General features: G+C 36.8%; 1 protein-coding gene across 5 annotated transcripts in view; it reads right to left on the bottom strand.

The window, feature by feature from the left end:
* LRCH1 (leucine rich repeats and calponin homology domain containing 1) overlaps positions 1 to 17005 on the bottom strand; it is a 196492-nt gene that overhangs the window by 17539 nt on the left and 161948 nt on the right. For all 5 annotated transcript variants that reach the window (XM_081128065.1, XM_081128068.1, XM_081128066.1 and 2 more), the window contains 3 exons: positions 14321 to 14430; positions 12366 to 12503; positions 5643 to 5720 (listed from right to left, as the gene is read on the bottom strand). In XM_081128065.1, the coding sequence (XP_080984191.1) occupies positions 5643 to 5720; positions 12366 to 12503; positions 14321 to 14430 (326 nt within the window). The remainder of the gene's footprint in view (positions 1 to 5642; positions 5721 to 12365; positions 12504 to 14320; positions 14431 to 17005) is intronic.

Raw genomic sequence — 17005 nt, 5'->3', positions numbered from 1 at the left:
TTTCTTTTTTCCTCCTAAAGGAAAACTTAACTGGAAATACAATATATCCCATAGGCAAAAGATAATGGCTCTGGCTGTAGCAAGGGGGTGGGAGTGATCTGTAGATACCCAGATGGCTTTCCTTCACTTCCTGCGCAAGCCATTCAAAAGAATCAAGGGCTCTGGAGAATGTGGTTTAAATCTATCGTTTAAGTCCAACACCTGCACTTTGCAGAGCAGGGAACTCAGTCACAGAGAGCCTCTGTTTGTGCTAGAAAGATGGGTGTGTGTGTGTGGGGGGTGTTGGTGGTGGAGGGTTGTTGATTCGCGGGGGGCTCTTCATGTTCATAGACCCAGGTTCAAACACCAGCTCTGCTGCTTACCAGCTTTGAGTACAACTTAGCAAATTATTTAACCTGTCTGGACCTCAGTTTTTTCACAGTATGGTAATAAAATATTTACCTCAAATCCTCAACAGTGATATATAATGTTATTAACCAATGTCAGTCACCCCAATAAATTTAATTTAAAAGATTTAAAAAATGAAATAAAATAAAGTGATTAAAAAAACAAATTTTTGCTTAAAAACAAATCCTCAACAGTGAGCATTTGAAATGATGCATGCACAAGAAGTTCTCAGTAAATGGTTAACTGCTCCTAATTTTAAGGCGTTTGCCCCAGGGCACAAAACTAGTTAACTGCACAGGTATGGCTAATTCACCCAAAACCTCCTGCATTCCCTGGCTCTTCTTCTGGTCAGACTCATTCAATTTGTGTCCCTTTAGTTGGGGAACTGGCCCCAAACAGAAAATCAAAACCCAAGGAATGGTCAGCAGAATGGGAAGTGACCTGTTGAAATGACTATGTGAAGAAATGTCTTCTATACCGAAAAAGAAACTTGCCAGCGAGTACATTTCTGGTCTGTTTCCAATGATCTTTCCTTGGCATTCTCATTAATAAACCTCCTCATCATTCCAGAGTCCCTCACAGTTGATGGCAAATAGGCCTGCCATCACTCCAACAGAATTTCTCCAGAACCCAATCACCAACTTCTTTCTGTGACATCACCTTTTTTTAATCTGTGGTGTCCACTATTCCAATCCTGTCTAAGATTCCTGCCCCTGGACTAAGGTTCAGGATTATAGATGCAGCCTTATTCCAATGCCACAATTAGCAGAGGTCTGTAGTTACCTTACCTTTCTACATACTGTAACCTATAAGTAACTAGGCTGCTTACACTGTGCAATTCTGGATGCAGCCAATTTGAAGACACCTGGTTTACAGGTCACACCAGAACCACTCTACTAAAGCACACAATAAAATGCCTCCTGAACCTTGTGCCAACCCCAAGGCAGATATCTGGGAATGCGTTCATGGGGATTTCTAAAGAAAATACAATAAACCACAACTAGAACAATTTTAAAATTGCTTCCATCCCATTGAATTACTTTATATGTAATAATTAAATCTGTTAAGCAACCACATTCTACCCATATGAAAGCTGCCAACCCTGACTTTGGCTTGTAGTTTGAAGCTGTGATGCTGTTACAAAGGGCTTAGAGCACAGTTGTGACTTTTTAGTCTCTACAGGATGATGTATTATTGTCAATTAGATATTTAGCTTAAAAAATACAGAATTCAAAGTCTGTGACTTATGAGTGTAAGTCATGGGCAGAGAAGAAAGCAAGGAAAGCTCGCCAATTAGGAGGGATTACCTGCTTGTTGCTGGGAAGTCAATGAGTATTTTGTTACCCAAATAATAGTCTGATGCAAATAAGAAAATGTAATGTTACAGGTCCTCTGTTTTTAGGTAACAGTCTTATTTTATTTATTTACTGATTTTTAAGTTAAATTTATTGGGGTGACATTGGTTAATAAAAGTATATAGGTTTCAAGTGTACATCATCTGTATATTGCATTGTGTGCCCACCACCCAAAGTCAAATCTTCCTTCATCATATATTTGATCCCTTTACTCTTTACTATCCCCACCCCCCTTCTCTCTAGTAACCACCATACTATTGTCTGTGTCTATGAGTTTTTGTTTTTCTTGTTTGTTCATTTGTTGCTTTCAGTTTTATATCCCACATGAGTGAAATCATATGGTTCTTCACTTTTTCTGTCTGACTAATTTCCCTTAGCATGATATTTTCAAGATCAATCCCTGTTGTTGCAAATGGCAATATTTCATCTTTTCTTATGGCTGAGTAGTATTCCATTGTATATATGTATCACATCTTCTTTATTGAATCATTTATTGAAGGACATTTCGGTTGTTTCCATGTCTTGGCCACTGTGAATAATGCTGTAATGAACATAGGGGTGCATATACCTTTGTGAATACCTGTTTTCAAGTTTTTGGGGTTTGCAAGAGAGGGATTGCTGGATCATATGGTAACCCTATTAATTTTTTGAGAAACCTCCATACTGTTTTCCATAGGGGCTGTACCAGTTTACATTCCCACCAGCAGTAAATGAGGGTTCCTTTTTCTCCACAACCTCTCTGACACTTGTTATTGCTTGTCTTGTTGAAATAGCCATTCTAAAAGGTGTGAGGTGTTATCTCATTGCAGTTTTGATTTGCATTTCCCTATTAGCTAGTGAAGTTGAGCATGTTTTCATGTATCTGTTGGCCAGTTGTATGTCTTCTTGGAAGAAATGTCTGTTCAGGTCCTCTGCCCATTTTTCAATTGGATTGTTTGTATATTTAGTGTTGAGTTGTATGAGTTCTTTATATATTTTGGAAATTGAACCCTTGTCAGAGCTGTTGTTTGCAAATATCCTCTCTGATTAGGTTGGTTGCTTTTTTGTTTTGTTGGTAGTTTCTTTTGCTGTGCAGAAGCTTTTTAGTTTGATATAGTCCCATTCATTTATTTTTGCCTTTACCTCCCTTGCCTTTAGGGTCAAATTCATAAAATCCTCTCTAACACCAAGGTCCATAAGTTTAGTACCTGTTTTTTTCCATGTAATTTATTGTTACAGGTCTTATTTTTAAGTCATTAATCCATTTTAAGTTAATTTTTGTAAATGGAGACAAAAGTAGTCTAGTTTTAATCTTTTGCATGTGGCTTTCCAATTTTCCCAGCACCATATAGAAAAGAGGATTTCTTTTCTCCATTGTATGTTTTTTGGCTCCTTTGTCAAAGATTATATGCCCATATACACGTGGGTTTATTTCTGGGCTCTCAATTCTGTACCAGTCTTTTTAAATGTCTGATAGCAAGTAGAGAATTTCTTCAACTAGACTTGTGCTATAACTATATTTTTAGTGTAAATCATGAATTGTAGTGTGACTCATATACACTCAAAACATCAATCCTCAACTAGTGAAAGAAATATAACTATCTAAGTGGCAGGGTGTCATTTCACCCCTCCCCCAATTCAGTATCATATTCTTAATGAAAATATTTTCTTATTTTCAATAACTTATTCTTCATCAGTTCTGTGAGAGATGAAAGCATACTCTTTTGAGTGTACAAGAAGATTTGCCAATTGCCTTCCAATTGGTAATTTCTGATTTTCCACTAGGTTATTCCTTCCTTTTTTAACATATCTTGTTAAAGAAGTTTAACTCTAACTGAAACTAACTAACAGACTTCTTCTAGTAGCAATGAACTTAATGAAACTCTAGTCACCAGTAAAATGCAACTGGATTATCCATCAGGGTGAATATACATGTACACACACACACACACACACACACACACACACAAACTCACATATATATATATATACACAATGCAAACTTAAAAATCACTTCAAATCTTAAAAAAAATTCAAAAATAGTCTGAGATAGTGGCAAAAAGTCATTTACTCCTTGTAATTCTTTGCAGGAATTATGAGTTGCTTAGTGCTAGAGACATAATTCAGAAATTATAATAAAAATTTCTCTGCATTTTTATAATTTCCACTTGCTCACCTTGAAATTGTAATTACTAATCTTTACTCAATAAATGACAAAGTGCATTTCCATTTCATCCTGTATTACCATAAGCCGAAAAAGCTTTGATGACTTTAAAAATATCACAGGGGATTCTGTCATAACTCATTATTACTTTCTAGCACAGACAGGAATAATTTACCATCTGACTTGATGTGATAGTTTTGATTCACACATGGGAAATCTTATTAGGCCATGACAGAATGAAATTATTTTAAAAGGTAAGTGTATAGGAATTTTTACAAATATTTGAAGCCAAGAATGTATATGCAATATTAAAATGTACACATACTATACAGTCACACATATTAACTTTGTTGAAAGACATCTGAATTGATCGCAAAGACATTTAGTCCATATATAAAGATTACACTCTTTTAAAAACTAATTTGTAACTTTTTTTTTATATAACAGCTCTGACTTAAAGATGCTTTAATAATTATTTTTCCTCAAATAAGATTAGAAACCCACCACTAACCCCTCACTAAACTAAAAAATACTAAGAGAGAAAGAAAGGAAGGAAGGAAGGAAGGAAGGAAGGAAGGAAGGAAGGAAGGAAGGAAGGAAGGAAGGAAGGAAGGAAGGAAGGAAGGAAGGAAGGGAGGGAGGGAGGGAGGGAGGGAGGGAGGGAGGGAGGGAGGGAGGGAGGGAGGGAGGGAGGAAGGAAGGAAGGAAGGAAGGAAGGAAGGAAGGAAGGAGAAAGGAGAAAGAAAAGAAGGAGGGAAGGGAGACAGGGAGGGAGGTAAACATGGAGGGAGGGAAAAAGGGAAGGAGGGAAGGAGGGAGAGAGAGGGAGGCAGACAAGCCTTCCTCAATTTCAATAAACTCCTATCACCAAGTAAAATGTAATTTATTCACATACTCAAAAACAGTATCTCATGATAGAGTCTGTAATTATTTTATCTCTGGAACATTAGAAAAGATAGAAGAAATTACAAGAAGTAGAATTTCTGTCCATTTCTGTTTATCACAATGATGATAAACTTCTCAACTTACCCCCAAATTCTGAGTGATTGGCTTTTGTCTCCCTAAGAAACCATCTTATGCTACTATTAGCAAAGTCTTTAAAAGCCTCAAATTAGCTGAGGCTGGAGCTTAGTTTATGAGAAAGAAAAGCAGCAAACTAGAGTTGGGCTGGCTATAGGGACTTGTCAAATGAGTCTGCAACAGACTAAAGGGGGAAATGTAAATGCAAACAGTTAACAAATTATAAAGCAACATACAAACATTATTATTATTAATGGTAATGATTAATAATAATAATTAATATTTTTAATGATTACTTTGATCCACATACCCAAAATGAAAATCAACAAATTAGTTGTCAACTACAGCTCTGCTTAAGAGCCTTGGAAAATGAAAGTCATCAGCTCCAAAATTTGACCCTATAGGACCAGATCGAGGCTCACTGAAGCCTCAGCAATTTCTGCTCTTGGATTAGGAAATCAAGCGAACGAAATTTTTTTCAAGTTTGGAATTATGCACTTATTTCAAAACCTCAAAGAAATTATATTCCCCTTTTCTTCAGAATTGACCATACTGCTTTAAGACATTTTTATTTCATTGCAATAGAGCAATTTAAACTAAAATTTTATGACTTATTTAATATTCCTTAGGAAAATAGATTAAAAGGGATGTACAAAGTTGCAAATCTATTCAGTGGGTTCAAACACATAAATAAAATCTTTACTAAAATATGGTTATTTGGATAAGTTTGATGTTACCTCTGGTACTCCTAATTTTCGGCAGGCTTCCAAAAAGTTTTCCACATTTCTTCTGCATTTGGCCATGCTAAGCTTGGGCTATAAATGCAAATGTGAAGAAATAATGAATTATTAAAAGAAAAGTAATTTCAATAATATGTTCAATTTTAAACTTTCTAAATGGCACAAGTAACATGTGTTTACTGAAGCAAAAAATACATAAGTAAGTAGAAGACAATAAAAACTCATTTATCCAGAAATGTCCACCTAGAGATAAGAACTACTAGTATTTTGGATTATATTTTTCCAGACATTGTATGCGTATGCTTGTGTATACAAAGACATACATACATATATATATACAGATATGTGTCTTATATGCAGAATTTCTGCATATATGTATATATCTACACATGCATATACATATAGGTGTATATGCAAATTTTTCTGCATATATGTGTGTGTGTGTGTGTGTGTGTGTGTGTGTGTGTATTCACACACACATACATATACACAATTTTTCTGGGACCAAACTCTTGCATAACCTACTTTGGTTCACCTAAAAATATACCAAGAGCACTACTTTTTCCTATCAGCAAATATATTTGTATATGAAGGGTTAAATTTAGCAGGCCAATTAATCTCATTCCCATTAAAGCAATGAATTTAATTAGAAAGAGGTAACATCAAGATAAACAGCACTGAACAAGGTGGATGTTAATAACTTAAACCAAGAGCCTCTCACAACAGAGCTGACCCTGGTGAGGTGACCTCTGAGGTGTGGCATGGATAACAGGCACATCTTGATCCACACATTCTAATTTTTACATGCTAAGTTTTAAAACCTTTACTGCTAAACTTTAATATTCCACTATTAGTTCTTTTAAAAAGGGAGGCAAGAAGCATGAGTGACTCTAACAGTCTAGGTGTAGAAGCAATGTTTTATAAAGGCTGACCTTGCCCTGCTACTAGCAAGTGAGATGAGAGTGAAGTAACTCATTCCATCTTTTAGGGGCCCACACAAATCTCCATAAACTAAATTTGCACAGTATTTATTAAAAAAAGGGACTTCCTCTATCCCACCCACTGAAAAAAAGAAAGAAAGAAAGCCTGCTTCCAGGTGGAATAATTTAATTTGGAGGCTAAACAAATATCTTCCACACTGGTTTGAGAGGAAATGATGCCCTTCAACATGAAGCCTGCAAAGATGGCCAAGATGCTGTTGGGTGGTTTGCCCACCCCTGGTACATCTAGGACACGACAACCACATTCAGCCTCATGCAAAAAGAAGGAACAGAAATGAGTAATGTGACATGGGGATATCAGACAAGTAGGTCCTGGCTTAGCACAAAGGGCACCAAGAGGCAGTTCATCACAATGAGATGCTAGCACTTGTCTCTCTGATCCTCCGGGCCCATTATCTTCCTTTGCCTACTTATGATTTAAGGGAGTATGTTCTGCCCTATGTTCCAAAGTGCTAAGCACTATTCAAAATACTTAGGTCTGCAAGGTAGCTGGATACAAAATCAACATCCGGAAATCAATGGCATTCTTATACACCAACAATGAACTTTCAGAGAGAGAAACTAAAAAAGCAATACCATTTACCATTGCAACTAAAAGAATAAGATATCTAGGAATAAACTTAACCAAGGATGTAAAAGACCAGTACTCAGAAAACTACGTGGCACTGAAAAAAGAAATAGAGGAATATTTAAACAAGTGGAAGAAGATACCATGCTCATGGATTGGAAGAATTAATATCATTAAAATGTCTATACTACCCAAAGCAATTTATAAATTTAATGCAATTCCTGTGAAAATACCAACAGCATATTTCACAGAGCTAGAACAAACATTTCGAAAATTTATATGGAACCCAAAAAGACCCCTTAATTGCTCCAGCCATTTTGAGAAAAAAGAACAGAGTGGGAGGGATCACATTACCAGACTTCAAACTGTATTACAAAGCCACTGTAATAAAAAATGGCCTGGTATTGGTACAACAACAGGCATATAGATCAGTGGAACAGAACAGAGACCCCAGAAATAGACCCACACCATTATGGTCAAAGGAGGCAAGAGTATCCAACGGAGTAAGGACAGTCTCTTCAATAAGTGGTGCTGGGGAAATTGGACAGATACATGCAAAAGAATGAAACTAGACCACCAACTTTCACCATACACAAAAATAAACTCAAAATGGATAAAAGACTTCAATGTAAGTCACAAAACCATAAAAATCCTGAAAGAAAACACAGGCAGTAAAGTCACAGACATCCCACATAGTAGACTTTTCACTGATACATCTCCTGGGGCAAGAGAAACAAAGTAAAAAATAAACATATGGGACTACATCAAACTAAAAAGCTTCTGCACAGCAAAAGAAAACAGCCTCAAAATACAAAGGAACCCCACAGTCTGGGAAAACATATCTGCCAAGGATGAATCTGATAAGGGGCTAATTTCCAAAGTGTACAAAGAACTCATAGCACTCAGCAAGAGAAAGACAAACAACCCAATTAAGAAATGGGCAAAGGACTTAAATAGACACTTCTCCAAAGAGGACATACGGATGGCCAAGAGACACATGAGAAAATGCTCGAGGTCGCTAATCATCAGAGAGATGCAAATTAAAACCACAGTGAGGTATCACTTCACACCTGTCGGAATGGCTTCCATCAACAAATCAACAAACGACATGTGCTGGCGAGGATGTGGAGAAAGGGGAGCCCTAGTACACTGCTGGTGGTAATGCAGACTGGTGCAACCACTATGGAAAACAGTATGGAGGTTCCTCGAAAAATTAAAAATGGAGTTGCCATTTGACTCAGTGATTCCACTCCTAGGAATGTATCCTAAGAATCCTGAAACATTCATCAGAAAGGATATATGTGCCCCGATGTTCATAGCAGCACAGTTTACAATAGCTAAGATGTGGAAACAGCCCAAGTGCCCATCAGTAGATGAGTGGATAAAAAAAGCTGTGGGACATTTACACCATGGAATACTACGCAGCTGTAAAGAAGAAGAATCTCGTACCTTTTGGGACAGTATGGATGGACCTGGAGAATATTATGCTAAGTGAAATAAGCCAGGCAGCGAAAGACAAATATCACATGATCTCACTTATATGTGGAATCTAAAGAACTTAATAAACTGATGAACAGAATAGATTCAATGACATGGAAGCATAGATGAGACTGATGAATGTCAGAGGGGTGGAGGAGGGCGGGTGAATGGTCGGGGAGAGAGTCACCAAAGAATTTATATGCATATATACACAACCCAAGGACATGGACAATGGTGGGGAGAGGGACTGGGGAGGGGGAAGGAACAGGGTGGAAGAGGTCACTGGGGAGAAAAAGGGACATCTGTAATATTTTAAACAATAATAAAATTTAAAAAAAAAGAGAACAAAACAAAAAAACAGTTTTATTGAGATGTAATTCACATATCATACCATAAAAAAAACACACAATAAAACCCCCCAAAAAACCTTAGGTCTGCCCAGTAAAGTCAATGAAACTGTGCTTCAAGCTACATAAAGAAAATTTCGCACCTTTGGAAGTGAGGGAGGGCCCATTCTAAGATTGCGGCCTAGTTTCAGTTAGAAAATACTCACTACAAATATAATAGTTCAAAGAATCAAAAATTGCATGAATTATACCAACTGGGATGCCAGTAGTTAGCTTACCAAATTGTAAAAAACTCAGAAAATCCATTTTAAGAGACTCTTAACATATTGACAATAATAGTAATTCTGTTTACCACTATATTCCCTCAGTTTTGCATAAAAAATGGACAGTACTGGTTTCATGAATGAAAAACTAGCATGCTTAAAGCTGGCAATCACATGAGTGGAAAAGATGCTCCCATCCATGACTGATCAAGTGTTTACTATGTCTCAGATTCTTTATCTGGTGCTAAGGATGCACCTGTGAAACTGAAAGACGCAATCATGGTACCTTAGTTCTGGTCTAGTTCAAAATATTAACAAGTTCAAGAAAACAGCAGTATAGTATGGTAAAGATCTTAGTTGTGGGGAGGTTGTTATAAGGAGGAAAAACAAAAAGAATCTATCTCAGTGCTAAGGAGTCAGGAATGGCCTGCCTCCTATAAATACTGCAGTTGAGAAGAAATGAGAGCTAGCCATGCTGCAGGTGAAGGATCTGGACCCAGGGTGGGGAGCAGCCTTCTGGTTTAGGGAGCAGGCTGTGCAAACAGTGGAAGAGTGGGACTGCATGCCAGGGCAACACAGTGGCTGGGCCTTGTCAAAGCAGCTTTAAGTTGCTCTCTCAAGGATTTTCAAGAAGTGGACATTTAGCAACAGCCTGCATTTCTAAAAAGGAAAATAAAAGTATAATAACATGCTAACATATGCTACAATTATTAAAATGGATGCTTATGAAAAATTTTAGTGACATGGGGAAATATTTAGGTTTTAATAATAAATTTTAAAAACTACTAATTAATATATATCAGATGCTCACAATTCAAAAACAACTTAAATACAGAAAGAATGCTAATAGTATAGTAGCCAAGATGTTAACAGTGATTGTCTTTGGGCAGTGAAATAAAGGATGATTTATTTTTCTTTGCATTTCTCTATTTTCTCCTTTTTGCCAATTAGGAATTATTTCTCATTATGTTTTCATTTGAAAATTTATTTAAAGAAGAAAAAAAGGTGCCCGACAGAGCATGGCTCAGTGGCTGAACATCAACCTAGGACCCAGGAGATCGTGGTTTGATTCCCGGTGAGAGCACATGCCCCAGATGCGGGCTCGATCCCCAGTCGGGGGGCATGCAGGAGGCAGCCGATCAGTGACTCTCATCATTGATGTTTCTACTTTTCTCTACTCCTCTCCCTCCCTCTCTCCAAAATCAATAAAGATTTTTTTTTTTTAAAGAAAAAAGGTGAAAAGCCAAAGGATTTCTAACAAAATGTAGCATTTTTTCCTGAAGAATAAAATATACAAATGTATACAGATACATGATTCATAGTGTCCTCTTACACCTTACAAAATGATAATTGTACATTTAAATTGGAAGCTGAGAAGTCAGTTTCTTACTTGTAATTTGGGGAAAATTATTAAATAAGAATTTGGCACATAGCTCAAATAACATTAGAACAGTTTGGATTCCATTTGTAAAAAATACTAGAAAGTTTCATATTGGATTATAGGACAAAATTTACTGCCTAACTAAGGCAGTTAGAGGCAGATTTGAAAGAGAAGATAAATTGATATTTTTTCTTCTATGTTTTCTGAATCAAAAAGTGATCAAACTTTTCAAAGGAAAAACATGTTCAATAGTATAAAAAAAGAAATTGACAGTCGAAATGGTATTATCAGCTAAGAGAACAGAGAGAAGAAATTAAGACAAATAATGACAATGGGAGGCATTCCTGAGGGCTGAGGGAGGGCACAGACCCCTGTCACAGGGGCTTTCACCCAGCACACTCTTCATACGGTCATTTAATGAACATTATGCCTTGAGATTAGGGACTCTGAATTTTGAAAATCTGCTCTATAAACACTAATGATAAGAATGGCTTACATTGCCCTGCTGGGCGTGGCTCAGCAGTTGAGCACTGACCTAGGATCCAGGCGATCGGGGTTCGATTCCCAGTCAGGGCACATGCCCGGGTTGTGGGCTCGATCAATGACTCTCTCATCATTGATGTTTCTATCTCTCTCTCTCTCCCTCTCCTTTCCTCTCTCTGAAATCAATAAAGATATATTTTTTTAAAAAAGAATGGCTTACATTTATATGTGTATCGTATGTAGTACCCTATTTCATCCTCACAATAATATTTCTGTGATAGGGAAAAGCAAACTGAGTTAAAGAGAGATTAAATAACTTTCCCAAAGACATATGGCTTATGAGCAGATCTGGAATTTGAATCCAAACCCTACACTCTTAGCCCCTGCTCTTTTTCCTGCCTCATCTAAAGAACAGCAAACAGTGTGATAGAAATTCTTCTTTCCTCTCTACTTGTCTGAACCTGACATAGGCTTCAAAGACAAGCTGACCCTTGATTCTCCACCCTCACTGACTGACCGTAAAAAAGACTCCATAGTTTTCTTCTGGGTGGCCACATGCTCTGAGAGGATCCATATGCTGGCTTTATCTCCCCGAAAGAGGGGACAAGGACTTTCAGGGCATTAATGGAGTCTCACTCATCTCCACATTTCCCATTTTCCCCCAGTACCTCCAATGTACCTTTGAGCACAGTGAATGATGAAGGAATTGCTGAATTAACAATTGCCTGATCAACCTCTGGCTTGACAGGTCACTAATGATCTTTTACATAGAACCAACATTTTTTCAGAGCTATCCTAAAATCCCCAATGGTTAATAAAAGAGAAGCTACCAACCAAAAAACAGCTTTCCCGAAGACTTCTCATTGTTTAAATAACCCTTGGTGAGAAATGAATCTTTATGTCCCTAAAGTCTTAAAGTTAGCACCCCAACCAATGATTTCTTAAATGTTATTTGCTCTATATTTGAAATAAATTCCTTTTCTGTCATTGACATTTATTTTAAATATTCTCCCTTTTTACAGTGAAAATGTTGCTTCCTTCAGACCTATTCCTTTCTGTTCTTCTAGTGGTCTGGGGCCCAACAGAGAGGATCTGAGCAGGGTCCTGGTGATCCCATTGGCATCTTTAGCCAGCAACACTGTCCCAAGAGAGATTGTTCTATGTAAAACTTAGTTTCCCTTTATGTGGTGTTACTTACAACTGCTGGTGAGGGGACGTGAATGCTTGCGACAGATCGTGGGCGGATGTGATTGACCAGATGGCAGAGGACAACACCATCCATGAGTGCAGCCCCCAGGTCTTCATGCAGGCTCACCTTTAATCTCATCTCGATGCTCTGTGGGGGAATCAGGACATTTTGGTCAACAACAGACCACATATACGGCGATGGTAACCGTACAGCCGAGGTGTGCGGGAGGGTATACCATCTAGGCCCGTGTAACTGCTCTCCATGATGTTCACAGAACAATGACATTGCCTGATGACACATTTCTCAGAACATATCCCCATTGTTAAGCGGCACATGACTGTATATAAAATGCTCACAATTCGAAAACAAATGTAGAAAGAATGCCAGTAGAAGCCAAAATGTTAACAGTGCTTGTCTGCCCTAGCCAGTTTGGCTCAGTGGTTACAGTGTCAGCCCGCAGACTGAAGGGTCCCGGGTTCAATTCCAGCCAAGGCATGATCCTCCGCCCCAGTCAGGGTGCGTGCGGGAGGCAACCAGTCGATGTGTCTCCCTCACATTGATGTTTCTCTCTCTCTCCCTTCCATTCTGGAAAGCAATGGAAAAAATATCCTCAGGTGAGGATTAAAAAAACAGTGCTTGTCTTTGAGCAGTGGGGAAGAAAATGACTTATTTTTCTTCTTCATTTTTCTATTTTCTCCTATCAGCATTATTTCCTATTATATTCTCAATTAAAATTTATTTAAAAAAGAAAAAAGGTGATAACCAAAAAATTTCTAAAAGAATGTAGCATTTTCCCTGAAGAAAAAAATATGTAAATATGAATAGATACATGACTGATAGTGTCTTTATAGAACGATAATTGTATACTCAAATTGGAGACCAAGTCACAGGTTTTCTTTTGTAATTTGGGAAAAAATATTAAATGAGAATTTGGTACATAGTTCCAACAACATTATAGTAGTTTTGATCCCATTTGTAAAAAATACTGGAAGTTTCATATTGGGTTATAGGACAAAATTTACTGCCCAACCTAAGGCAGCTAGAGGCAGATTTAAAAGAGAAGACAAACTGTCCTTCCCCAACCTCACTTCGTTTTCTTAGGCAAAAAAGTGGTCAAATGTTAACCATGGTCCCTGTCATCACAGAGCTAAAAATCTTCAATGTCACCCAGCACAAGACTTCACGCTTGGTAGGAACTCAAATAGTTTGCCCATTAAATGACTGATTAAAATGTTCTGACCAGTTGTGATACAAAGTGAGGATAACTAAAAAAATCTTTAAATTAATGGAATATTATTATTAAGTAAATGAATAACAGTGCATTTATTTTAAAGTGTACCTGAATTGAAATAATACTAGCTTTATACATATGCATTAAGTAGTTCTACTTATATTATCTCATATATTACTCATAAAGCCACATTCAGGTACATTGAAACTATTTTTTTAATACATGAAAAAACTGACATTCAGGGATGTTAAGTGACTTGCTCAATATCAAACAGTCAGTAGGCTACCTGGCTAGATTTGAAACTGGGTATGTTTGCAGTCTTCAAAGTCTATTTTTTTAAAATACAGTTGACCCGTGACCAAAACTCATATGTGGATTTTTTTCTAAGAAATATGTACAGTACTGTAAATGTATTTTCTTTTCCTATGATTTTCTTAAAAACATTTTTTCTCTAGCTTACTTTGCTACAACAATACAGTACATAATACATAAAACATACTAAATATGTGTTAAGCAACTGTTGATGTTATTAGTAATGCTTCAGGTCAACAAGCTATTAGTAGTTAAGTTTTTGGAGAGTCAAAGGTTATACTCAGATCTCCAACTGCTTTGAGGGTGGTTGGGGGGAGGGGTGATGGTGCCCCTAACCACCATGTTGTTCAAGAGTCAACTTTATGGAACGCTGCTTCAATTCTGAAAATTATTATTCAACTATATAATATTTCTTGGGTACCTCACGGAGTTGTTCCACCAGTTCTTTTTCTTCTCTCATTTGTTCCATTTTCCTCCGAATTGTAAACTGTGGGTCTATAGATTCCAAATTTCTCTGAGGTCTTAGAAACACTATAATAAAAAAAGAAAAAAGCCTTTATGGAGTATCTAGTGTAGGCTGCCATAACACTATTCATATTTAAATTAAGCAAATGGTTTCTTTATTTATCCCAAATAATTCATTTACCACTCACAGAAAAAACATGATGTCACATGAAAGCATGATTCATATATTCTAAAGAAGATTATATTTTACAATTATACTAGGTTGTGTGGACTAACCAGGGAAGAGTTTGGGTCATCCTTAGAACCGGTCCAGGCCACCTCTCTGGAAGATTTCCTTACTCTCTCATTTTTCCAATGCTTTCATTTACACTTGAGGTATCACAGTCTACTCATTCAACTCAGAGAATCTGTTTCAAATAAGAAGTCTCTAGAATTGCTTTACATATTTAAAATAAGCACAGATTAATGTTTTGTTGGCTAAAATTTTTCATAAGCTTAGGTTAAGAATTAAGTGATGATACACAGGATTACATATCTGAGTGTGGAGTGGAAAAGTTCTACCTTCTATCACGTCACTGACAGCATATCCAAAAAGTTAGCTCTTTAGAGATGACCATAGACTCCTTTGAGAAAAGTCAGTAAGATTAGAGGAAATTTAAGAGATCATCCTTGGCTTCAGCTCCTTAAAATTACAACCTACAAGAATAGCAACTAACAGCAGTGCTCCCTCTGAAAGGAGTTAAGCCTCTGCCTGCAGAAAAAAGGTATGCTCTAAACCTCAGAAGGATAACATTTTTGAAAGACTAATAAAGAGGGTACAAATATTCTACATATAGCAAGGGTTTGTTTTTTTTTAATCAATTTTTATTATGATACAAAGCCCAGGGCAGATTTAAACTTGATTTTTTTTCTCCCTTGAGATTTTTATCCTATTAAGCCTGTCACCTTTCCACAGAGGTAGCAAACAGAGGTAGCAAAGAGCTGGTAAGAGCCATACTTGCCTCCCGTTAGACTATGTATGTGTGTTTGGGGAGAAGGATAGGGGAGCCCTTCAGGAAATTTTGGGCAGAGAGCTCCCACTTTAAAAATCAATACGAGGTAGAAGGCTGCACTGGCATGATGCAATTCTAGTAATCTCATCCATCATAATATAAATATAGAATAAGAAGGTTATGCCACTATTATTCTATTTTGACAAACATTTCCTATGGGCAACTTTAAGAGCTATTTCAATTTATTTTTTTAGGTTAAATATTGTTTACAAATACACTTCAAATAAAAAACAAAAACAAAACTTAAGTTCATTCCATAAAATCAATTATTCCACGCTCACCCAACAGTGCCATTTTAATCTCAATTTGTTTCTTTGGACCAAACCACCTTAATAAATGACTTGCATTGCACTTCTCATGTCTCAGTATCTCTTTATAAATCAGTTCTAGACTATCTGAATCAGCATTTTGGTGCTCTATGAAAGACTGAAAGCTTGACACATCTTGATAAACCCTTCACTTAAGAGTTAATGAAGAAAGGATGACCTAATGTACATGATGCCTTGTGGAACCTCAGAGCAGTCAGTGTGGGGCCCAGTTCTCTGCCTCAAGCCACCCAGGGAAGTCACAGGCAAAAAGATCCAAAGGTGTGTCACCAAAAGGCTGTTACCAAGGCCCAGGAAAATCAAACCCCACAGGAAGTGAGACCAATTATTTCACAAACAAAGGCAGGACCAGAAAAGGAAGAAGGGCAGAGTAACCCAGCAGGGAGAAATGAAAAGTTCACAGAGCAAAGGGAAATGAAGGAACGTGAAGACATGAGAAGCACAGAAGAAATGGTAAATGCATTAAACTTGCCCGTACACCATATTGAGCCCAACAAAAAAATTGCCCATTTAAACACAACAACCAGAGGGAAATATATTAAAATGTAAAATCTAGAAACAATCCACACCCCCAAAGAAAAGAAGTAAACCAAATTTAACAAAAAAGTCAAGGAATTGTAGACTTGACTTGAGTAACACAAAATCTAGAATTGAGTAATACACAAACTAGCCAGCAAGGGGAGCCCCAACACTGTTTTAAAAAATTTAATATTTGGAGGATTTATTTTCTTTTGTCTTTTTTTTCTGGGGGCAATCTTATCTAATACTGCATGTTTAATATTTTCAATATGTTTTTATTGGCAGATTTCATTCTGAATACGGAACTATTAGGAGGTTAAACTAACTGTGAGCTTTTGTTTAACAGCACACAATTCAAGGATCTACGCCTTGTTAGAGATCTATGTGAGGTAATTAAGATATGCAATGATGTCGAGGTTTTAATTTCCTGGCATCAATTTTCATTTTAAGTTCCTGTGTGTCTTAAAAATACAAAATTCATGCTTGGGTATTTGCTCTCTGATGTTAATTAATCACAAAGTGTTAAAACACGTTTGAACTGTGTGTTTTTTTAAAAAAACACACATTTCAAATGTACATAAAATTATTGGAAGCCATGACTATACTACTACTAGTTTTTGAAGTGGATTAATTACTGTGAAATACATGAGAATTTAAAATAAAGTCTTTAAGCGAATAATAAATCTACAGAGCACATAAGTGCTTGTTTATTTTACTGGGCTTCTTACGACAGAATAATCTAAA

The sequence above is a fragment of the Miniopterus schreibersii genome (assembly GCF_964146895.1).
Source record: "Miniopterus schreibersii genome assembly, chromosome: 2".
In the NCBI taxonomy this organism is placed as follows: domain Eukaryota; kingdom Metazoa; phylum Chordata; class Mammalia; order Chiroptera; family Miniopteridae; genus Miniopterus; species Miniopterus schreibersii.
The sequence above is the reverse complement of the archived record's forward strand: the minus strand, read 5'-3'. Positions and strand labels throughout refer to the sequence as shown.